Source organism: Dendropsophus ebraccatus, chromosome 3, assembly GCF_027789765.1.
Source record: "Dendropsophus ebraccatus isolate aDenEbr1 chromosome 3, aDenEbr1.pat, whole genome shotgun sequence".
Lineage (NCBI taxonomy): Eukaryota > Metazoa > Chordata > Amphibia > Anura > Hylidae > Dendropsophus > Dendropsophus ebraccatus.
In genome coordinates, this window is record NC_091456.1 from 4,221,252 (window position 1) to 4,246,884 (window position 25,633).

The 25,633-nt window shown below is 44.7% G+C and overlaps 1 protein-coding gene across 1 annotated transcript in view; it reads right to left on the reverse strand.

The window, feature by feature from the left end:
* Positions 1–2,205: 2,205 nt before the first annotated feature.
* SUSD2 (sushi domain containing 2) overlaps positions 2,206–25,633 on the reverse strand; it is a 148,600-nt gene continuing 125,172 nt past the window's right edge. The window contains exons 26-27 of the mRNA XM_069960730.1: positions 4,649–4,745; positions 2,206–2,531 (exon numbers count right to left, since the gene is read on the reverse strand). Of these exons, the coding sequence (XP_069816831.1) occupies positions 2,477–2,531; positions 4,649–4,745 (152 nt within the window). The 3' untranslated portion in view covers positions 2,206–2,476. The remainder of the gene's footprint in view (positions 2,532–4,648; positions 4,746–25,633) is intronic.

Genomic DNA, 25,633 nt, shown 5'->3' on the forward strand with positions numbered 1-25,633 from the left:
TGAGTCCCACATTTTAAAATTATAAATCATTGACGGTAAATTAAATATTTTACATTTCAATTTACAAAGCGAAGTATTTTTTCTATTATGTTACTTGGCGGAGCTGTGAGGCTGCGTCGCCTGCAGTGAGGACGTCTGTGCAATATGCGGAACCATTATTCAGGGGATTGGCGGATATGAATTTTTCAGCAATGAGCGACAGCTCTGAGTGATTTAATAGTGACGCTTCTCTCAGGTCCTTTGTGTCTGATGACTATTACAGGTTCTCAGCACAATCCATCAACTATCACAAAATTACTGCAAAAAACAGATATAACTGCGATGTGCAACCACATAGGGACGTGACCTTCAACCTTGACTCTCTACCTGTGTAAAACTACAACTCCCAGCATGCCCAGGCAGCCACAGAGTTGTTATTATTATGTTTGATCTCCATCTAACCAGGTGTTACCCATCTGTCACAACTTTAAGGCCCAATTCACACTTCTGTAATATACGGTCCACGGACTGCACGGACTGTACACTATGGACCAGACCTCAGAACTCCTGGCATCATCATTCATTATGATGCTGTGAGCTCCAAAACTGTTAAATCTCTGTGCTACTGTGCTAAAGTGGCTGTGTCAGTACAGTAGTGAGAAGATTTAACTCTTTTGGAGCTCACGGCATCATAATGAATGATAATGCCAGGAGCGCAGAGTAGTGATGGGTGAATCAGATTCATTGTGCTTCGTACTAATCAAAACTGATCGGCACTCATCTTCGTCACGCTGCCGGCTCCGTGCAGAGGGAGGATACCGCCTGGATAACATGGATACAGCCATAGCCCTCCTCCCTCTGCACAGAGCCGGCAGCCTGAGGAAGATGAGTGCCGATCAGTTTTGATTTGTTCATCTCTAGTTCCTTTAATGGTTCCTCCCAGTGGTCATGTGATGTACACGCAGTGCACGCAGTGATGTACAGCGAGCAGAAATAGCGGAAAGTATCACTAATCATTGTGTAACATTCATCACATACAGAGTAACATTTATTGGATGTTTCTTATAAATTCGCTTTTATTAACAAATAATCTGCATGAGAGTATATGAATCTGTCAGAAAGGTCAGGATGTACGGAGGTTAAAGGGGTTCTCCAGCGCTACAAAAACATGGCCGCTTTCTTCCATAGACAGCACCGCTCTTGTCTCCAGTTTGGGGGCAGGTTCAGTAACTTGGTTCCATTGAAGTGAATGGAGCTTAAAGCGTAACTGTCATTTCAGGGTCATTTTTCTGAAAACATTAAATATCAACAGTTCAAGCGATTTTAAGAAACTCTGTAATAGGTTTTATGTACTAAAAGAGTTTCCTTCTGTACTGAAAAAGCAATCTCCCAGCTTCCCCCCTCACTGCAGAAGCAGCAGGATTTCTGTCTCCATTATGTGGCTATGGAGAGGGGAGGGGCTGTTAGGAGTGAGTGAGCACGGAGCAGTCCTGCACAGCACAACACCCTGCAATCTTCTCTCAGTAAGTTCATAGATAAGCACTGACCTTTCTGACCCCAGAATCCTGCGGTTTAGGTGCCCAGAGAGTCTACAAACAGCTGACCTTCATGTCACCTCTTCCTGCTCCCTTATCTCCCTCAGCCCCTCCCCCCTCCATAGGCTTACAATGGAGAGAGCAGAACCCGTCTTCACTGGCTTCTCTGTAATGAAGACGTGTTTGCCTGATAATGCACAGATAAGAAGTCGGGGGGGAGGCTGGGAGATTGCTTCTTGAGTACAGAAGGAGGCTTTTTTGGCTGATGAAACCTATTACAGAGTTTCTTAAAATCGCTTATACTACTGATTTCTGCAATAAAAAAAACATGACAGTTACGCTTTAATTGCAAATCGCACCTGACCTGGAGACAAGAGCGCTGCTGTCTCTGGAAGAAAGCGGACATGTTTTTGTAGCGCTGGGTAACCGCTTTAAAGGGATTGTCCAGGGACAGAAAGAGGACAGGAGGATAGCTAGAATCTCATATTCCCATACAAGTTGCTGATCACACAGACGTATACAGGGTTGTGTTTTATATAATTACATCCAGTATATACAGAGGTAGTCACAGTGCAAAGCTGTCAGCAGGATAAGTAGGAGCAGCGTTAGTCCTATCTATCATACATATATACCGTTACCGACATCCGGCTGATACTGACAGTGATAAGGTATATATATATATATATATATATATATATATATATATATATATATATATATATATATATATACTGTGTATGTGTGATGTTCAGTTCTTTAAGGCATTAAGTTATTATGGGAATCTGATCAGCCGGTTTCTTAATAAATAAGAGCGATGCAGCGGGGTTACCCTTTATATTCGGAGCCTGATATGTGATATTATACAATGTATCCATGGATTCCTGGGTTTGTTTCATTGACTGTTCTGTAAAATAGAACCTTGTATTTCATGCAGGTCTCTTGTTGTGTCATGGAGACTCCTTCTATGGGTCTTTAGACTGATGGAAAGTCACAGTAGGGACATTTATCTCCTTCTTCCTGCAAAACAGACATATAAATTATTACAATGGGTGATATTAAGCCAACTGGTTTCAGAAAGTTATATAGATTTGTAATTTACTTCTATTTAAAAGTCTCCAGTCTTCCAGTATTTTTCAGCTGCTGTACGTCATGCAGGAAGTGGTGTCTTCTCTCCAGTCTGACACAGTGCTCTCTGCTGCCACCTCTGTCCATGTCAGGAACTGTCCAGAGCAGGAGAGGTTTTCTATGGGGATTTGCTGCTGCCCTGGACAGTTCCTGACATGGACAGAGGTGGCAGCAGAGAGCACTGTGTCAGACTGGAGAGAATACACCACTTCCTGCAGCACATACAGCAGCTGATAAGTACTAGAAGACTGGAGATTTTTATATAGAAGTAAATTAAAAATCTATCTATCTCGCCGGAGTACCCCTTTAAGCCCCTATGCATTACTTTAAAGGCCTTTAAGGTCATGTGAGGCGTTCTTTCTTCGTTACTTGAAATAATGGCGGGATATCCTTGACGTGTCCAGGACGCCATTGAAGCTTATACATGTACCTGGTTGTTTATTGCATCTTCTGTAATTCTCTCCGCTGCTTCGCACTATAATTAGTTAGAAGTGGCTCTAATTATTCTATTACTATCCGTGTGGTAGCTGGAGGTGACATTGTATAAACCACAGGAGCGGTGAACGCAGCGACAGAATATCAATCACCTCCATCTCCATGCACCCGTCTCATTCATATGAACCCGTTCTGGATTCCTTCGCTCCGCGCCCTTTATTTCATAGGTTTGGCGTATCCACCGGCCGAGCATTTCCGCTTTGCTTTATCAATGGACGGTGACAAAATTAGGTAATTCTACTCGTCCAAATTCTAAAAATAGTCTGATACTTAGCGGGAGGTTGGACGGGCTCACCGATCAGGTTCAGAACACTTCGCTATTGGCACAGCGGCGGCGGCTGAGGAAGATGATAGGATGAGGTTATCTAATAACATTGGCGGTGTCATCCGAGGCGAGGAGGGGGCACATGTCTATCCTGAGACCTCGCCAGGATGCCGCATGGTATTCATCACTGTACTATGAGATGGTGTAAGAATTCTCCACATATATCAAACCGCGGACATGCGCCATTATTGCTTATTCCTCATATTGGGATCCAATATTCAGATTACAATGTGCTCAGGTAGTCGGATAATTATACGTGTGACAGAGAGAAGGAAGGAGCAAGAACGCTGAAGATTCTGGTTTCCGGCTATTATTGAGGTTCCATAGACGGAACGTGTTACCGCCGCCTGACTGCTTCCATTTCTGCTGTTTTTGCATGAATTCATGTATAATTCATGACCTCTTTTAACCCAATGATATGATACTAGTTGTAGAACATATAAGAGACACTAGTCTAATCTATCATCCTGTATCCACTCTCGGTTAGTCATAGATCTTATAACACGGGGGGAGCACTAAGTGGGAGAAGAGATAGGATCATTCACTAACGATAACTTTGCCTTGTCCACCCGTTTTTTGTCCTGTTTTATGGCATCTATTTCAGAGCAGGGACTGACGCCCAGTAGTGGATGGTTGGTTAGGACCTGCTCTGTAAGTTGGCAGTGACAGCGTGGGGGGTACCAGCTTTAGGGCCCCCTTGTCCTCTCTTTGGCCCCCCAGGCCCTTACAATCACAGAGAAGTTATTAGGCCTTCCTGGGATGGGGCCTCGCCAGGTCAAGAACTCAAATACAATTATTTTGTACAAAGTGGTCTTTTCAGCCAACAATCTTCTATGTTTCCAATAAAGTCGGGGAGCCCACTAAAGGGCTGACCCGCTACCCTCATCTGTATCCGAAAAGAGAAGAATCTGCAGAACTCCAAAGTGAAAAAAAAGACTCAAATACGGCAGATTGTAATTCTGCCAGATGACTGACAGTCACAGGAACAGCCAAGCGACCCAACAGAGCTCTACACTGGGAAGATCCCAGCAAGTATTATTGGGGTGCAGTTTTTGTAGCTGTGGGGGTCACACTGACAGGTGACCTACAGAGAATTCAGATTCTTCCTCTTTCCCTCGTAGTCATGTTGGAGAAATAAACAAAAGAAAGCATTTTATTGTAGAATATTCTTTTATTGTTGGCCACTTACTTGCTGTGCTTCTTTTCATGTAGAGCGATCAATATGAGGAGGACGACGAGAGTGAGAAATCCGAAGACACATCCGAGGACGATGCCCAGAGTATTATCTACGAGGGAAAAGAGAACGTTCATTCTGATAACTTCCAATAAGCTTCAGGCCCCGTTCACATTACATTATGGCGGCAGTACATTATATTTGGGGTACACACTGGCATATCACAAAAATGTTGATTTCGGTGTTCACTTGCCGCAAGCCCATTGGGTTTGATGGAGTTAATTTCCCAAATGTATACCAGTTGTTGTGCAAGACACAAAGGTAAGGTCTTCTCTGCTTCCTGCACAGCAAGAGTCTATGGTCAGGAATGGAGCGAACCTACCAACCTACCTTTGGTCACCGTGGTATCTTGTGGCCAATATGCTGACATATACCCCCAAATATATTGCCTAACCATGATGTGAATGGGGTCGTACAGGATACAATTTCTTTGTGAAAAGATCATTCAATGAACGTCCAACAGTGACTAGAGGAGTAACCATTGCTTTTTCGGTCATTAGGCGACTTTACCCATGAAGATGACACAATAGAATAGAAGTAAGAAATTTAAGTCTTTTCTAAACAGCTTCACCCGACTGTCCTGCAGCCGCTCCTGCCGTCAGAAGATCGATTACCTATGGATACAACCACCAGTTCCGGACATTAGCCCTGTGGAATCAGAATAGGAATAATGCACGGAACTGGTCCTGGGACTGAGCGACAATCAGGTACAGCTGCCATGTCTAACTTATATTCTATTGTGTCATTTTAATGGGGCTTCCAAGCTTTGCCCCTGACAGGATAGACCATCAATGTATAATCTCTGGGAGTGTTATACCAGAACTATCAACAGCCAGCAGAAGAAGTGCATCAATTTCACAGCAGTTCCAGCCAGGGGGAAGGTGGGCCTCATACACCAGTCTTAAATAAGGCCCCGTCCCCATTCACCCCAATGGATTTACTAAGAGGAGCACGACTCTTCTGTAAATCAGGCCAGACCTGCATAGTGGGCGCAGAAATCTATATCTGCTCCTGAGCAACTGTAGATTTCTACAATGATTTATGTCTGCTGCGCTCCCTCGTCCACACATTAGGTGAACAATGGTTACGTGTGGCGTATTCCACGGCGAAGGTAAAAATCTACACTGCCTATTGTTTTCCATTGGTGGAGCAATTTTATTATCATCACATAAATATTATATATATTTAAATGGCTTGAAGTGAGATGTTAGCCTGCCAAAGTCCAGTGAAAAAAAAAGTGTAGACAGGAGGGTGTGGGAACATAATTAAAAGTCTATACTAATCCGTCCCTGTGTCCCTGCAGCGCTGCCTCACCCCCTCCCAGACCGCCATTGAGCTCCAGTTACAGCTCCGTTCCGTTGTTCTCAAGGCCCCTTGGGAAGGGCCTGCTCACCTGGTCAGTGACTGTGAGATGTCCCACCATAGACACTGACTGGCTGAGCAGGATTCCTGATCCCCGATGGTGGCAGGAGTGAGAGCTGGAGGAGGGGTCTGGGAGCAGTGTGGCAGCGCTGTGGGGGCACAGGGATGGGTAAGTATACATTGCGAATTATGTTCCCGCACCCCCTGTCTGTAATGTCTTGTTTTGGCGGACTTCTCCTTTAATCATCAGCATCCGGTGCACTATAGGGGTCTTCTCACCTGCTGTTAGTTTCCCTTTCAAGATTCTGTATGTGCAATAACTTCAGATCTATAATAACCCGGTATTTTTCCACCTTCTGTTTTAATACTAATGTGTCTCCCAATTGCTAATAATAATCCGTGCAGTATCCGACACCTTACACCCTGCTTAATAAAGTATTATCATCCAGATCCCGGCATATCGTCTGGCGGATCAGGTTTATAAAAAGGACAAATGACTTGTGGATGAAATCCCTCGTCTTACGTTTCTAATTTCATACAAAGTATTTACAAGGTTATCGGCATGTGGCCGACAATTCTTCCTCTTTCTTCCTTTCACACCTCAAATGACTCTACATGAACGGGAGAAACTTTTACTAAGTTTAGTGACGGCCCCGCTAACGCATCCATTCACATGGAGAGAAGCCGAGCGGTTGTAATAAAGTATGGAGTTATCCGCCTCCAGCTCTGTGCAATGTACAGTATATACATGAACAGGTAGGAGATGCTGTATACTGTGTATGAACTGCACCAAAGCAGAAAGTTCTTTATTGGGGTGAAGGATATTGCGTTGATCAATTTATCAGATCCATCCCGAAACGTCTTACGCTTTGCCACAATAAAGAGGTAAACTGCTCATTGCTGGGGGTTCTGGGGGTCGGACCTCCACCAATCCCATATTTATGGCCTAATCAAAAAGAGTCCCAGAAATCCCCTTTAAAAAAATTCCCACGAAAATAAAAAAAAGGCAAGCGGCAAGCTGTAACATAATAAACAATGTGTACTTACCTGTCCCTGGGTCTCCGTTGCACCGCTCCAGGGTCTTAGTGAAAGCCCCTGGCTGTCATTTTTGGCCTGTATCCGGGTACGGACCCGGCTTCTTCAGCTGCAACATCACTGCCCGGCTGATCGATTGCCTGCTCAGACAGTCAGTGACTGAGGTGGTGTCCCATCCCATTCACTGATTGCCTAAGCGGGCAATTAATCATTACAGCTGTAAGAGCTGCAGGGGGCTGGTGGCCGTCGCCAAAACCTGGGAGTGGTACCACGGGGCACAAGGACAGGTAAGTATACTTTGTTGATTATATTCGCGCACCCCCCTGCCCTTCTGTCATTTTCTGGGACTTCTCCTTTAAGTTTAAATGCACAGGCTCCAATCAGTATTCTGTTCCCCTCCCTCACAGATCTATTAAATATATGGTATGGATCACATGGGTTGCAGATGGTCATAATATTTTATTTCAAAATAAGGGGGTCATTGTGCTTGAGAAAAAGTTTAAAGGGGTCTTCAGAAAAATATATATTTTAGAATGCAGCGGGAGGTAGATGGCATACTTACCTGTCCCTAACCCCTACAGCATCCATTTCAAGGTTTGCCAGTCTCTGCTTCTGAAGAGGTTTTTTTGTGCAAGAAATGTGCACTCAGCCGATCGCTGGACATTCCCTGCATGAATAGTGGATGCAGTGAAGAATGGGAGACATCAGAATGGCTGCCACAGGGAATCAGGACAGGTGAGTACGCCGTCTATTTTTATTTTAAAGCCCTAGTCAACTCTCACCCCACTGCACCATAAAATATTTCTTTTGCCCAGGAAACTCCTTTAACCATTTTCAGGAACAATATTCAGATGAAATATATGTAATTGGATACAAGATGGGGGTTGACGGACATGATAGGAAGCTCTGGGCCTCTTTTTGCTGACCATACTGCTCTGACACTGAAAAAGCTTTTTGTTTGCATGTGTTGTGCTATTCAGAAAGTTTCTATTTCTCAGCAAGTTCACTGGCGTGGGCAACAAACAAAGCTTAACAAACTAAACTTGTTTGGCAGGACTTTGGCAATTGTACAGTGCTGGGCAAGCGTTCCTCACAGACATCTCTGGTTCTGCGCCACTGAAATATAAGAAAGCACAATCAGTGGTTATTCACTCCCGATACTGGCTCATCTTATAGCCATAGCCCATTTCCAATCCATTTCCTTCTCATTACTGGAAGTGTTTTCAGGAAAGAGACAGAATGCACAGAATGTTCCAGTCCTCCAGTCCTACAAAGCGCTCATTGATACCATAAGAAAAGCCAAAGTGAGTGATCAACACAAACCCACCCAGGTTATCTGTGATGTCACCAATGATGTCACCCATTCATACTAAAATAGCTAAAATATTTCAGTCTATTACTCATCAAGTGAAGGGAAAGATGGTGGGAGAAGAAAACTACTGAACAAGAAGATTGTGCGTCACTTTTATTGAGAAAAGAATGGGGGTTTTGCTATTTGACGTCAGCTCCATATCAGGGAGTGCACGCTATAAAGAGTGTGTGGTGTCCCACCACAGGGCAGCTTTCTATGGCACCTTAGTAAGTCACTCCCTCAGGTTCACACAAGTGGGAGATGGTGTGCTGTTGTGTTTTTCCCACTAGGTGTCACTACTGTTCTCTTGCACAGCTGAAGGAGCAGAAGGGTTAAATTGTTTTGTGTCACATGTTGTGTGCTGAACAGTCACAAGTGCGTGTTCTCCTCTGTCCTATCCTGTCTTCTCTCTCTCTTACACACAGTCAGCCCCACCACTCTCAGGAGAGTTAACACGACCCCTGTAGGAGGAGTTAGTTCTTGGTGGAAGGAAGTTCAGTTAGTTAGTGACTGGAGGTCCAAGTGAGTGGATGTGTGAGGGTCAGCTGAGTTACAAAGTTCTCCTACTGAACACTAAGACAACTATGCAGTGCTAAACTCTAATAAGGGGAGGGAAGCCAAACAGGAAACCCCTTGCCCATGCCAGGAACCTCTCAAAACCGTGCAGGGCAGTTGCCTGAAGCAATAGTAACTGACCCCAGTAGGACAAAGCTACAGTGAGAAAGGTCTACGTATCCTACTGAGTAATGCAGGACGACTGGGAAACCTCGGGAGTCCGATACACCCAGATAACCAATGAGTGGGTCTCGTTTAACCCACTTAGGACGGGTAGCTTGTAACTAGGGGGCATAAGGCAGTTCAAGGACAGTATAGACATCCATGAGTACGAGAACTGTCTTTTACCTCATATACTTCTACACCTGTTTCCGCAGAGTACACTTACTACATTGGGAAGGGCTCCTCTGGCAACACCTCTCCTCTCTCTCTACTTCAAAGCACTTACTACTGCAAGCACTGGTCCTACCTCAACTTTCAGCACCTAAGTTACTATTCAGTAAAGTATTTTACTCTGGTCTACTCTTTAAGCACCTGCGCCTTCACATCTCTGTACACTTGGCCTATTCCTTATTTTGTGTGTGTGTGGCGGTACCAACAGTCCGGGGTGAGTGGAATACCACTCCAAGCTACCGTGACAAGTGACCAAGTGACCCTTACCCCCCCCTCCCCCCCCCCCCCCGGAGAACCCGACCACCGCAAGTGTATGTACACTGGGATATATAAGGGTGTATGTACACTGGGATATATAAGGGTGTATGTACACTGGGATATATAAGGGTGTATGTACACTGAGCATGTAACTATCATTTCTAAAAACTTCGGACATGTCATAGCGACATATCAGAAGTGCGGATTGTTCGGGGTTTGGGTGCTGAGACCCCTGCCGATTGCTGGAATGAAGGGGCAGGAGCGCTCAGTAGCATGCGTTCCCTCCCTACATCTCCGTTATAACTGCACATTACTGAATTATAATGGAGCCTATGGAACTTGGGGAGGAAAGTTCCACCATAGGCTCCATTAGGGCCGATCAGGTCATCAATCCGCTATGCCTAAGAAACCCCTTTAACATAATAGAAGAGAAAGTCAACGTCAAGCAATAGGCCAGAAGTCAAAACAATGAAAGAAACCAAGGATTGAGACAAATGCAAAATCAATGGAAGATGGGATCAGGACCAGGACAGAGGGAGAAGACCAGACACCAGGAACACGATCAGATCCAGAGATCCAGAATAACACCAGAGATGGGGAGCAGGAATACCCCAGGAGTACGGACACAATGAAGCCTGTGGTGGAATCGTAGGGGCAGAGGCCGGGGTAGATCGGGAACCGCACTATGCAGAGCTGAGACCCTCGTCTGATTACATAGGCCACCATGATCGAATGTCCATTGTTTGCCAAAATGTCAGTTTTCTTTTTGAATACAGTTTTATGCCTGTACTACTGATGTCAAGAGGCCCAACATACTCACAACTTCATACGTGACCATATTAATCATTTACCACACAGATACAGAGAACTATACAGATACAGCAGCATGGGAGTCTTCTGCTTTACTCACAGATATTTGAGTTTCCCTGTCCCTGATGAAGAAGCCTCCCCCAGCATGAAGCTGCCACCACCATGTTTCCCGGTAGGGATGGTGTCCTCAGGGTGATGTGCACACACATGGGGGTTGTACAAGTCTTACATACATCCTCGGCCCATGGCCCCACCCTGGATCTAGAGGTGCACCCCCCTCAGTAAGTCCAGAGAATCCGGCACACGGCGATCATAGAAATCATAGATTCTCCCCCTGATCTGTGATCCCTGCAGATCCTCCACAGCGACCACCGGCTTCTTGGCTTCTTCTCTCCTTTCCTGGGCTGTCCGGTTAGGTGGGCCTCATGTCTTGGTAGGTTTGCAGATGTGCCATACTGCTCCTATTTCTGGATGATGTATTGGACAGTGATCCATTGACAGCCCTGCTTTACACTTCTGCACTCCTCCCTGACCCGTCTGGTGGTTTCTTTGGTTTTCATGATGCTGTTTGATCCCCAATTGTCCATTTATACGGAACGATTATTGCTTCACGATAACGATCACATTTGAGTGATAATCGGCTCTTGTAAACACAGCGAACAATCAAGCGACAAGCGAGAAATCGTTCATTGTAATCTTTCAACATGTTCTCAATTCATCATTGGTCGTTCGCTGAAAATTCGCAGATCGCTTTGTGTAAACAGTCTTTCACAGATTCCTCCCATGTGTGAGATGAGCTTAAGCGATCTTAAAACGATGGCAATAACGATTTTTTCTAACAATTTATCTCTTCCTCTAAACGCTGATCATTATAAAAACCAAACCGTTGCTTCAAAATCGTTAAACGATCAATTGGGCGAATTATCGCTCCATATAAACAGACCATAATGTTCTCTAATAAACCTCTGAGGCCTCCGCATCTGCTGTAGTTATACTGAGCGGAGATGACAGGTGACCCTGTCTACTCATCAGGAGACTTCTGAGGGTCACACTGGATTATATTTAGGGGCTCAGAGTACAGGGGGGAGCAGAATACTCATCACACACCACCAGATTTTTATTTTTTAACTATTTTATTACTTCACAAATCCTCGCTTTTTTGTGTCGGTCTATCACATAAAATCCGAATAAAGTAGAGGAGATGTCTGAGCGGGCACCTGGGTCGTGACATCTCAGGTCCACTCAGTCAGTCAGCAACCATAGCGGAGACCCGGGGACGCTGGAGCCGGGGAGGTGAGTGCATGTTATTTCTTTTATCCTCCCCCTCTCCGGCACTTGGAAAATAAGAGGTGAGGTATGCCCGGACTTCTCCTCTAAGCTTGTGAGTGTAACGTGAAAAAATGTGGGAAAGTTGAAGGGGTACAAATACTTTTTAAGGCAATATACTCAATGGAAACCTGATCCAGAGTGGGCCGGAGGTTCATCTTCCAACAAGATAATGACCCTAAGCACACGGCCAAGGTCACACAGGAGCGGCTTAGGCTCAACTCTGTGAACGGACAAAGCCCTGACATCAACCCAACTGAACATTTGTGATGTCCCCATCCAACCTGACAGAGGAGGGCAGAAATTCCCCAAATCCAGGTCTGAATACTTTTGTCAATGAGTAATTAGTGGAGAGTGATACTTGTTATGGGGATATCTGATTTTTTATTTTAGTACAAAGGCTGCACAAAAATGTGCACAAAGTGAAAGGTTCTGAAGCCTTTCCGACTGTATTGTGCACGCACTGTATATAATATAGCGTCTTAGACTGTCAACAATCCCGTTATTCACTGCTAACAATCCCCCTTGGAGTTACGCCAGGAAACCTCGATACTGTGCGGTTGGCGGCTCAGCACAACCTTTGAGTTTTTTGTAACTTTTCCAAAGCCAGAACAGGTGGGCCTTCACAACAGGCTGGAAATTTCATACACAAATTGTTTGAATTCTTTGAGAAACTTCATCAAGCCTCATGAAATCCCTGACTAATGTGAGAAAATAACCGTCATGGTATGTTCCCAACAGCAGCAAGCAATGCATCTCTGCAGTTGTCTCGTGTAAATGAAGGAATGTATAGCCCCCATTGCTGTCCCCATCACTGCCCTATCGCTGCCCCCGTCACTGCCCTATCGCTGCCCCCATTACTGCCCTATCGCTGCCCCCATTGCTGTCCCCGTCACTGCCCTATTGCTGCCCCCATTGCTGTCCCCATCACTGCCCTATCGCTGCCTCCATTACTGCCCTATCGCTGCACCCATCACTGCCCTATCGCTGCCCCGTTACTGCCCTATCGCTGCCCCCATTGCTGTCCCCGTCACTGCCCTATCGCTGCCCCCATTGCTGTCACCGTCACTGCCCTATCGCTGTCCCCGTCACTGCCCTATCGCTGCACCCATCACTGCCCTATTGCTGCACCCATCACCTTTTTAATTCATACCTAAGTGAACATAATGACAATGTAAGAGACTGTTAAAGTAAATCTTATAGTAGTCTTCAAAGTTAGCCTTTTCTGATGCCAAAGTAGGGCCTCCCCCCTGTGGTGTGCTAGTTTGAACACCCCTCACAAAAGCCTTGTACTATGAGGAACAATGTGGTAATGAAAGTGTATATTTGAGTTTTACTGAAAGAGGTCACTGTCTGTATATTTGTAACTGCTGTACAGCTATAGTGAACTAAGGGTTATTGCTTTGTTTGTGATCTGCACACCAATGAGAGCTGCTCTTTTCTTCCACCTGTCTCTATCCTCCTTTCTTCTTGCACTCTCTTCTCCACCGCTCACAGGAGATGTTGCATACACCCTGTAGGAAGTTGTCACATGGGCAGAGGAAGTGTAGACCCACACTTAGTCAGTCCAGAGTATTCTAGTCTGGAGCGTGGTAGTAAACAGACACTTATGGAGGACACAGAGACTTTCTTTCCTAAAGCAATACTTCTACCTATAATGCAGTGCTAAACACCTAAAGAGAGGACAAGTCAAGGATCACCCCAACCCACACTGTGAACAGATTAAACACAGTGCAGGAAAGTATCCTGGACAGAGAAACTGATCCAGATAGAGCAAAGCAACTAAGAGCCTACATACTCTATCTCGCAGCGCAGGTGACACCGGGAAACGCTCGGACACTTCGCTCAACTGGGGTAACTAGGACTGGGGCTTGTGTTACCCTAATAGGACAGGTACCTCAACACTGCAGGGCAAAAGGTGGTTTAGCGACAGGTCGAAACAGGGGCACAAATATTCTTCTTGTTTCAGGTATTCCCAAGTATTCTTCTTCTTCTAAAGTTCCGGCAAGAGCAAATTACTACATTGGGTTGGGAGTCTCACGACCTACTCCTCTCCACTACTCTACTTTTCTCAGCACGCAACCAAGTCCGCACTGCTCTATGAGGTCTGACCAAGTCATTTCTGTATTATACGATTCACCTGTATCACAGAAGATTTACCAGTAAAGAAAAAATGTATTTATTCTACTGGGACTCAGTGGTTATTGCACCTGAACCTACACACAGGTTACACCATTCTTTGGTCGTCTCCCCTTTCTGTGGGTGGTGGTACCGACAGTCCGGGTGGGTCATGACTCCACTCCGCACCACCGTGACAAGCGCCTAAGGGACTCATGACAACCTGGCAGGTCACCGACCATTGGGGAAGGGTATAGCCAGCCACAAAAAACTAAAAACAGGTGCGCCTCCATACCTGTGTGCTGAGTCTGGCGTCACATCAACCTACCACCTGGCTGAGCTATACTCCACCGACCAACCACCACAGCAGTGGCATCACACTGTACCATCTAGCAAGTTACCGGTCGAGCGAGCACCACACCCCCATAATACTAAGTGATCCTCCAGTGTGCCAGGGCTCAGACTATATATTGGGCCAGTAAGGTCTAGCAGAAGATGCCCAGGTTCATGCTGTTGGTTGAGACAATTACTTGTCGTTTTGTATTTATTTTGTATTTTTATTGTATGATTCATTCGTCTTACAATTGATTCTTAAATAACCTATGAGACAATGGACCCCTTGTGCCCCATTGTGAGTGAGGGTGAGTATAGAAATGATGGCCCCGGAGTTGTCCTTTAATATAAAGTAAGGAGAGCAGCCACACATCTTTAATCCACTCATATTGTAATAGTGAATTCTAACTTATTTTCTTCCCTTTCTTTACAACTATTCTCAGTTTTGTCCGTTCTTTATAAGCAGCTTATACAGTATTTAAGTCAAGCTCATGAAGAATGGTCTGCAACATGAATTAATAATAAACCGCCGTCCCTAATAAGTATATAAATTATATATAATATCTATTAGAAGGAACCAATGTCACCATTTACCTGGGACACAATGTCACCTATAAGGACGGATGCATCACCCCTCCAATCATTGGGCAGTGTCCCACTACTAGATTCTCAAGCACCGGGTGGTTGTCAGACATACATGTTATAACCTTGTTTTCCAGCTTTTGCTCTATAAAGTATAAGTCTACCTAAGCTACATATGATTTATATTCTGTGTTCCTCTAACACCTAATGGTTATTCTGTAACATAACAAGAGCGACTCATATCAATGCGCTAGACACAGCTAGGTAGGATTAGTTTAGAGTCAGTAGAGAGTGTAGACTTCAGTAGAGAGCGTAGTCATCTCCGGTGATGGCTTATATCTCCTAGAGCCAAAAGAATAGACTACTGAAATTCAATCTGCCTCAACATTTTTCCATCTGACATCTGAGAACAGGGGAGAGCTGGGAGGACATAATAAACATAAGATGATCAGCAGATCTTTAATAAGTATGGCCATATTAAAGGGATACTCCAGAGGGTTTTTTTGCCTTTAAATCAACTGGTGTCAGAAACTTTTACAGATTTGTAATTTACTTATATTTAAAAATATCTGGTCTTCCAGTACTTAATAGCTGCTGTATGTCCTGCAGGAAGAGGTGTATTCTCTCCGGTCTTCCAGTACTTATCAGGTGCTGTATGTCCTGCATGAAGTGGTGTATTCTCTCCAGTCTGACACAGTGCTCTCTGCTGCCACCTCTGTCCATGTCAGGAACTGTCCAGAGCAGGAGAGGTTTTCTATGGGAATTTGCTGCTGCTCTGGACAGTTCCTGACATGGACAGAGGTGGAAGCAGAGAGCACTGTGTCAGACTGGAGAGAATACACCACATCCTGCAGGACATACAGAACCTGATAAGTACTGGAAGACTGGAGAGAATACACCACTTCCTGCAGGACATACAGCACCTGATAAGTACTGGAAGACTGGAGAGAATACACCACTTCCTGCAGGACATACAGCAGCTGATAAGTACATGAAGTAAATTACAAATCTATATAATTTTCTGAAATCAGTTGATTTGAAAGAAAAAGATTTTTACAGGAGTTCCCCTTTAAAAAGAGAGTACACTGATAGACTGACGCACATAGCAACCACTGTTGTAGAAAGTCATATGCACTTAGATCCCGTGAGGACACCGTCCTGTAAGACAGCTGTCTGTATTATATTGGGACGTGGAGCGGAATGGTACAAGGACGAACCTGATCGGGGTGATCACAATTGCTCTCTGCTCGGCTGATAATCCTGTCGGCCTGACATCTTCAGCCTTTATTTACCTTGTATTCTTGGCCTCTTTACTTCTCTCAATCAGCTCCTCGTGTTCTTAGTAACAAAGCAGATGCCGGGATTAGTGGCCGTCCTTCTCCTGCGGGCTCGTACAATGTGGCCGCCATCACTCGCTCCATCAGTCCAATCACACAGACAATTTACACCAATCATCTAATACGTCTCATTCATTCTAATTGTTACCGTTATGGAAAAAATCAGAACGGAGGGATTATGAGGGGCCTTAAACCGTGATTCATGCGGCTGACAACAATGGCATCGCCTTCCCTCGGACTCCTCCGAATTTGCCCAATCACAGACTTAGCGCATAAGGATTCAAATTAGGAACATCTGATGAACAAAGCGTGCGGATCCCTCGACATCCACTCATGGGAAACACATGGGGCGACTGCTGACAGCCAGGGTTTGCTCTCCCGATTTGAACACAACCCTTTAAGCACAAAGAACAGTAACGTCTTATGTTTTACTTAGCGTTCATGTATTGATGTCCACATGTGTCCGGGTTACAGCCAAGAGCAGTAGGATATCCAAGGACTGGGACTCTGTATTACAGATGTAGAAGACTGACCAGGGTGTAAAATACAGCGTAATAGACCCTAGATATCATATCATGGCTGTAATAACATTGGCAGCATTGTTGGTATCGCAGCATTGGTGACATCTTAATACAAGGATTATCCAATAATAAAGAAGACAGGAAGAAACTTTCCTTAGGACGAGGCAACTGGTGTCCACCCATCGGGGTATTCCCTGTCATCTGCATGGTTATAAACTGGACTGTTCTAACCTTAGTGAGGATGGGTTCACACTACGCTTTTTTCATCCGTTTTTACAAACATCAGATGAAGAAACAGGTGGAAAAAAAACTGATGCATTTGTGTGAATGAGTTTTGATCCCTTTTTCCATTGATTTTCATTATTAAAAAAAAAAAAAACACATCTGGTTTTTAGCGTACACAAAAATATGGTTGACCACATACATTTTTGTGTACATTAAAAAAAAAAAAAAATGCGTTTTCATTCTCTTTTTTTTTTTTATTATGGAAGTCAATAGAAAAACAGATCCAAATGCATTCACACAAATGCATCAGCTTTTCCACCAGTTTTTTTAATCCATTTTGTTTGCAAAAAAAACGTAGTGTGAACCCAGCCTAAGGTTAGAACAGACACAGTTCCATAGAGTCAAGTTTATAACTAATTTAATGCAGATGAAAGCAAAAACCCCGATGGGGAGGACACCAGTTGCCTCATCCTAAGGAAAGTTTCTTCCTGTCTTCATTCTTTATTATTGGATAATCCTCGTATTTATTAAGATGTCACCAATGCCGCGATACCAACAATGCTGACAATTTATAGGAACACTTTTACCTTGCCAAATATTCTGCATTTAGAGGGGAGCTCCAGGCATTCATCTCTTTATTATATTGCTGGGGCTGCATTAAAAATAATAAACACCCTAACCTCACCTACCCGCTGCCCCTAACCTACCCGCTGCCCCTCACCTACCCGCTGCCCCTCACCTACCCGCTGCCCCTCACCTACCCGCTGCCCCTCACCTACCCGCTGCCCCTCTCCTACCCGATGCCCCTCACCTACCCGCTGCCCCTCTCCTACCCGCTGCCCCTCTCCTACCCGATGCCCCTCACCTACCCGCTGCCCCTCACCTACCCGCTGCCCCTCACCTACCCGCTGCCCCTCACCTACCCGCTGCCCCTCACCTATCCGCTGGGCGGCCTCCTCTGATGCCTTCAGGTCTCCCGGTGAATGCTCTGGTTCTTTTAAGACAGACTCGTCTTGGCCGCAGCATTTTCCCTCTTTCGTCACTGACTTAGCCGTCTCATAGCAGCCAGAGCATTCAGCGGGAGACCCAGAGGCATCAGAGGACCCCCAGGGCAGCGTCCGTATATACAGATGGTGTACAACGAAACAGATTATGATGCTGGTGGCTCTAAAACAGTTTAAATCTTCACAGTACGGCGCGGTATGGGATGTTTATTGTTTTTATGCAGCCCCAACAAATAATATTTTAAAAAGTGTGAATGTTCAGAGTACCCCTTTAAAGGAGACGTCTGGCCGGGGGCGGGTTAGTCATAAAATCATTATGGGCAGGGGTGGGGGGAAATGAAAAAAGACACCATGTTCCCATACCCCGCTGGATGTTCTCTTTAGAGATGAGTGAAGCTTTCGGACTGTTTGCTCGATCGTGATGCCTGCGATCCCAGGTGCATAATCCCGGGATTATGTGGCCAGGATATTCCCAGTCTGAAAGGTTCGCTCATCTCTAGTCCTCTTCCCCCGGTTTCCGGGTCCGTCACGATCCGGGTTGAACGTCCCAGGCGGGTGGGATTTAGCCCATTCAGCCACTGACTGCAGTGGTATCCGGCCCCCATCACTGACTTGCTGAGCGCGGCATCTGTCAAATTGGTTGTGACGTAGCCAGAGGACAGCCGGCCGGGGTCCAGGAGTGGGATGAGGTGCTGCACAGGTGAATGTACAGTAACTTCTGTTTTATGTTCCCCCACTCCAAGCCCGAAATAATTTTTTTCCCCTGCACTAGACCTTTAAAGAGTACTTGACACGAAAAATTACTTTTGGCACGTCAAAAATGATTGATCTCAGTGGCTGTCGCTACTGAAACCCGCTGAGAACAGAAGATAAAGCTGGGAGAGCGCGGCAGCACCACCTGCTCTGTCTGTCTAGGTAATCTTATTGGGGGACAATTATTAAAGGGGTTGTCCAACGAAAAATCTTTTTCTTTCAAAACAACTGGTGTCAGAAAGTTATGTAGATTTGTAATTTACTTCTATTTAAAAATCTCAAGTCTTCCCATACTTATAAGCTACTGTATGTCCTGCAGGAAGTGTTGTTTATTTACATTCAGAAACAGTGCTCTCTGCTGCCACCTCTGTCCATGTCAGGAACTGTCCAGAGCAGCAGTAAATCCCCATAGAAAACCTCTCCTGCTCTGGACAGTTCCTGACATGGACAGAGGTGGCAGCAGAGAGCACTGTTTCTGAATGTAAATAAACAACACTTCCTGCAGGACACATAGTAGCTTATAAGTATGGGAAGACTTGAGATTTTTAAATAGAAGTAAATTACAAATCTATATAACTTTCTGACACCAGTTAATTTGAAAGAAAAAACTTTTCACTGGACAACCCCTTTAAGTCCGACGTTTTTTGCGCCGGGTGTAAAAATGTCCCAGCAGCTCCGACACTATAGAGATTTAGGTAGAGGGGCACTGCCTCTACATAAACCCCATGCGCACCAGTGTTTGCGCCAGGAAACCTACACCAGCTCAAAGCTGGCGTAGGTTTCCTTATCATTTTTCATTGCGAAAAATCATAAATGAAGCGGACCCAGAGTCCCCCCCCATTCCGCCCCCTCCCTGCCCCACTGGCAAAGGTGGCGTAAAATGGCCATCTCTCCCCCCAGACTTCCACTGACATACTCGGGCTATATCTCCTGATCACAGGGGGTCTCAGCAGTGACAGCTACTGGGATCAATGACTTTTGACATGATATGATGATGATATTTTTCTTGATAGGTACGAGGTGGAAAAGAGGAAATGTGTACGTTCCTTCAGTCTATGACCAGGTTCCTTACAATATATCTGTCCTTACACACATACATTCATACATTGTCCATACATTGTCCATAGTGCCAGCCATGTTAGATTCTAACAACAGAAGTCGGTTGAGAACATTGGAGTCATCAGTGGTCACTATATGATCCCGTCCCCTCCAATACTTTCATTACATGTGAATATTACGTTTGCTTCTACTTGGTACTTTTGTTCGTCTTAAAATAATCCTCCCTCTCGATCCCTCATTTCACCATGCCCCCCCCCCCACTAATCGGAGTCGGTGGGCTATGTATTTTTAGAGGCATCTGTCTTCTCCTGTGGGAAATCTGGGCAGTTTTATCTGGCAGGGGAACGCATTGTTAAATCTTGTATCCCACAGCTGTTCTCTTCAGAAACAACACGAAAAAATCTTAAGAGCAGCGAGCAAAACACGGATAGCGGACAGAGACTTGTCAGGAAGAATACTTGTAAGATGGTCCGGATTCCTTTAGGCGTCCTGAGAGTCTGTGCGCGTCGCTCTCTATTAGTTCCGTAATGCTCGGAGTAGATGTGAAGACTATCCTCAGATTACTAGGCCATAAATCGATGGATCTGTCACTGAACGTCAGGGAAACTAAGTCTAATGTGAAATCATTTTCCTCTTGTTAGAATGATTTAGGGAATGAAAGAAATAAGGAAACACATTGTGAATGATCATAGTGTGTAGGGAGGGAAGAAGACCTAGCTGGATCTTGCAGGGTTTTGGATTAGGCTTGGGATATAGGCCGTACTCCAGACATAGGCCTAGCTACAGTCAGGTGACATCCCAGAGACAGAGGATGGGCACAGTGTAGCTGCCCTGCCGGACACACTGCTGGACTGGCCCATCGGAGTGCCGGGGAATCCTCCGGTGGGCCCAGCATCTGCGCTGTACTCTGCAGGGCCTCAGCAGCGGGGCCACAGTCAGATTCAGTAACACCGCTGCCTGTCATCCAGAGTGTGACAGGCTCAGCTCACACATAGTGCACACGCCGCTGTTTGTGAGCTGCTTCTGTCCCTCTGTCTGTAGTTAATGGGCAGCGAGGTTACGAAGAAGGTCCCTATGCGCACACTCTCCAAATCAATACGGTAGATGACCAGAACCTACAGCCAATCAGGGCCAGACTTTTAATGCTCTGCCCCCCCCCCTCCCTCCATACAATATTGAATATGGGGGGACATAGGGTATACAGTACATGGGCCCATTACAGAGGGGAGGGAGGTGTACAGTATGGGGGGAGGGAGGTATACAGTATGGGGGGAGGGAGGTATACAGTATGGGGGGAGGGAGGTATACAGTATGGGGGAACAACTACAGAGGGGGGAGGTATACAGTATGGGGGGAGGGAGGTATACAGTATGGGGGGAGGTATACAGTATGGGGGGAGGTATACAGTATGGGGGAACAACTACAGAGGGGGGAGGGAGGTATACAGTATGGGGGGAGGGAGGTATACAGTATGGGGGGAGGGAAGTATACAGTATGGGGGGAGGGAGGTATACAGTATGGGGGGAGGGAGGTATACAGTATGGGGGGAGGGAGGTATACAGTATGGGGGAACAACTACAGAGGGGGGAGGGAGGTATACAGTATGGGGGGGAACAACTAAGCCCTACCAGGCTTATCAGGTCAATAGACAGCAAACCCGGCCCCTATAGATCACATGTCCTGTGACTACAAAGGGAGGGGGGAAGAGGGAGCTGAGCGTGGTCAGAGTGGACTCAGAGTAGAGGATTTTAGACAACAAGAGCCGATAAGAATGAGAAAAAAACAGGGAAAGGATGCAAGAAAGGTTATACGTGTATATTAGACAACTGGTCGGCTGGTATTGGGAAGAGGGATTGTTTAGAATATTGGTTTTGTTACCGGGATAATCCCGTGTGTAATGTTACTTTGTATTGTTACTATATTACCTGTGTGTAATGTTACTATATTACCTGTGTGTATTGTTACTATATTACCTGTGTGTAATGTTACTTTGTATTGTTACTATATTACCTGTGTGTATTGTTACTATATTACCTGTGTGTATTGTTACTATATTACCTGTGTGTATTGTTACTATATTACCTGTGTGTATTGTTACTATATTACCTGTGTGTAATGTTACTTTGTATTGTTACTATATTACCTGCGTGTATTGTTACTATATTACCTGTGTGTAATGTTACTTTGTATTGTTACTATATTACCTGTGTGTATTGTTACTATATTACCTGCGTGTATTGTTACTATATTACCTGTGTGTAATGTTACTTTGTATTGTTACTATGTTACCTGTGTGTATTGTTACTATATTACCTGTGTGTATTGTTACTATATTACCTGTGTGTATTGTTACTATATTACATGTGTGTAATGTTACTTTGTATTGTTACTATGTTACCTGCTTGTATGGGTTATGTTATTGACCTAATCACAACAAGCAATGGAAATATTAAAACATAAGGAATCAGGGGAAACAACTATATAACGTGTGGCCTGTCACTCTAGACTTAAAGGGGTACTCCTGCGGAAAAAGCTGCTGTATGTCCTGCAGGAAGTGGTGTATTCTCTTCAGTCTGACACAGTGCTCTCTGCTGCCACCTCTGTCCATGTCAGGAACTGTTGACAGGACTGTGGACAGTTCCTGACATGGACAGAGGTGGCATCAAGGAGCACTGTGTCAGACTGGAAAGAATACACCACTTCCTGCAGGACATACAGCAGCTGATAAGTACTGGAAGACTGGAGAGAATACACCACTTCCTGCAGGGCATACAGCAGATTATACGTATGGGAAAACTTGACATTTTTAAATTGAAGTAAGAAATCTAAATAATTTTCTGAAACCAGTTGATTTGTAAGAGTACCCCTTTAATAGAGCTTTAGTTCCCTATAAATAGAGTCCACTGCACAACAATGATGAATAGAGACTGCTTTCTATGCACATCCTTACAATGGGGAATCCTGGGACTGGTGAGTGTCCCACTTGTGAGCTGCACCTATGTCCTGGATGCGGCACAGTGCTGCGCTTGTATCCCGTGTTCAGACACCAGAGCAGCTGCAGCTGTTTATTAGGCGCTGGTAATATTTCTTGCATACAAATGATGACGGATGTTTCCAGCGCTCGTCTAATGAGGTGTAATGTCGGCATCAATAACACATGACAGGGAGAGCCGGCAGACACCCATCCAGTTGTCCTGGCTGCATGGCACTGCCACTCAGCACATTCACATGGACAATAGTGGCATTTAGTATGTTCTCCACCAGTAATACCAACGTACTGGTGAAAAGGTCACATTACCAGTCTGTCTTCTGTAAAACCTAATGAAATGCATGAAGTTTTCTGCATGCATTAAATACTAATTTACCCTTAGCTGCAGGAAATATAATTTCTTTTAAAGAGATTGTTCACCAAAATTATTTTATTTCAAATAAATTGCTGCCAGAAATTTGTAATTTACTTCTATTTAAAAAATCTCCAGCCTTCCAGTACTTATCAGCTGATGTATGTCCTGCAGGAAGTGGTGTATTCTCTGCAGTCTGACACAGTGCTCTCTGCTGCCACCTCTGTCCATGTCAGGAACTGTCCAGAGCTGGAGAGGTTTTCTATGGGGGTTTGCTACTCCTTGTATGAGAATCTGGACTCTACTGCAGGGGGCCAGCATTGGATCCCTCCAAGATTGGTCACATTGTAGGTGGCCTCAGGGTCAACAAGACAGCAGTACGAGGCACAGAGGTGTCAGGAAGGAGGGTGGTCTGAGTATGAGCTGAGGTCTAGACTGGACTGGTGCAGTTTTGTGATATATTAAAAGGGGTTGTCCAGCGAAAATCTTTTTATTTCAAAACTACTGGTGTCGGAAAGTTGTATAGATTTGTAATTTACTTCTATTAAAAAATATCAAGTCTTCCAATACTTATCAGCTGCTGTATGGTATGCAGGAAATTTTGTTTTATTTTCAGTCTGACACAGTACTCTCTGCTGCCACCTCTGGCTGAGACAGGAACTGTCCAGAGCAGGAGAGGTTTTCTATGGGGATTCATAGAAAACCAAGACAGAGTTCCTCCCTTGATCAGAGATGGCAGCAGAGAGCACTGTGTCAGACTGAAAATAAAACATTTCCTGCAGGACACACAGCAGCTGATAAGTGTGGGAAGGCTTGAGATTTTTTAATAGTAGAAAATTACAAATCTATATAACTTTCTGACACCAGTTGGTTTGAAAGAAAAAGATTTTCGCTGGACAACCCCTTAAATTCTTAAAAATGCACCATTTACTCTTACAGCCAATTTTCTATTGAGTTCAAAAGGACCTAATAATAATAATAATAATAATAATAATAATAATAATAATGTGCCAAATATTGGAATTTCCTAAATGTGTCCTGATAAACTACTTAACATTATCCATTAAATTCTACGGAAAAAAATAAAGAACGTGTGAGTGTAGCCTTAGGCTAGATTCACACATAGGATTTACGTCAGTCTTTTGGTCAGTATTTTTTCAACCAAAATCCGGATGGACTTGACAGGGCAAAACAGCTTCTATGGTTTTGCACACTCCTGGTTTTGGTTGAAAAAAGACTGACGGATATACTATGTGTGAACCTAGCCTTAGGTCCTATTACATGAAATGATTATCGCTTGTATTTGGCGGATATCGGTCATTGCGGCAGATAATTGCTTTGTGTAATAGAAGACAATGATCAGCTGACACACACGGCTGATGGCGGCTGATCATTGTCTTTCAACAGACTGAGGCGCTAACGATCCGCCTCGCAACAATCAGTGGATGTGTAATAGGAGCGGCAGACTGGCCCTGTCTCCCATGTGCTGCCCAGATGATCTGGCGATCGCCCGGGTAGCCCCCCCTTTTACCTGCTCCTCCTTGCTCGCTGTCGGCGCATGTAATAACGCTGGCAGTGGGCGGGGAGTGAGGAGCAAGTGAGTGCTGAGCTGACAGGTCGGCGTCCGTTGCTCTCCGTGTAATAGTCTGCACCTCCTATCAGAGTGAGATAAATGCGGAGGTGAAAATCTGCTGCGACACAAAAACAAACACAAAACACTGAAATGCGAACCTGGAATATTTGTATTACTGAATTGTAAATCGCTGCGGAATCTGTTGGCGCTATGCAAATAAAGATTATTATTATTTTTATTATTACTATTATTATTATTACTGTAAATCGCATGAAAGTTCTTGTCGCAGATTCTTATCACATTTTCGTATTTCGTGTTCCTTTAGGTCGCTTATAACTCGGTTCCTTTTTCATTTTGATTGTAAATCTATTACGGTGCTCTGGGGAGGGGGGGGGGTCTATGAGCAGGAATACGCAGCTGTCAGGCAGGTGGCCGAGCTACAGCAAATATAACGGACATTTTGTGCAGAATAACATGGAGGTGGTCTGGGTCACACCAGTTAGTGGGTTTAGAGTGTGAGATGCACCATGCTGAGCAGTTTATTGTACTATACTTATGGATAATATAGATATATCAGGCTAGTTACACATCTGTACAAAGTGTTATTTGAGGCTTAGCTCCCATAGACATAAATAGCAGCAATCACCCTGCTCTTCCGTCTCCTCCTGTTTCTTTGTCTGCTATCCCGGGGCAGTTGTCTATTACTCTGGATCGGTTGGTCATGACTGCTGACTCAGGACTAGTTTACAATGGAAGGTTCCGGATTGTTTGAAGGGGGGTACCAGTGCTTTTTAAAGATAAATGTAAGGCTGGGAAGATGGGGAAAACAGTGGGGGACCGGTAATAGGTAACTTTTAAAAATATATATATATTATTTTTTTTTATTATTATATAATATTCAGTGTCTGATTGTCATCATCATCCATATGTTTCATCATCCACTTATCGCAACACATTTCCTGTCGTCTATTGGTCGCTACTCTTATTGTTTGTAATAATGTTGT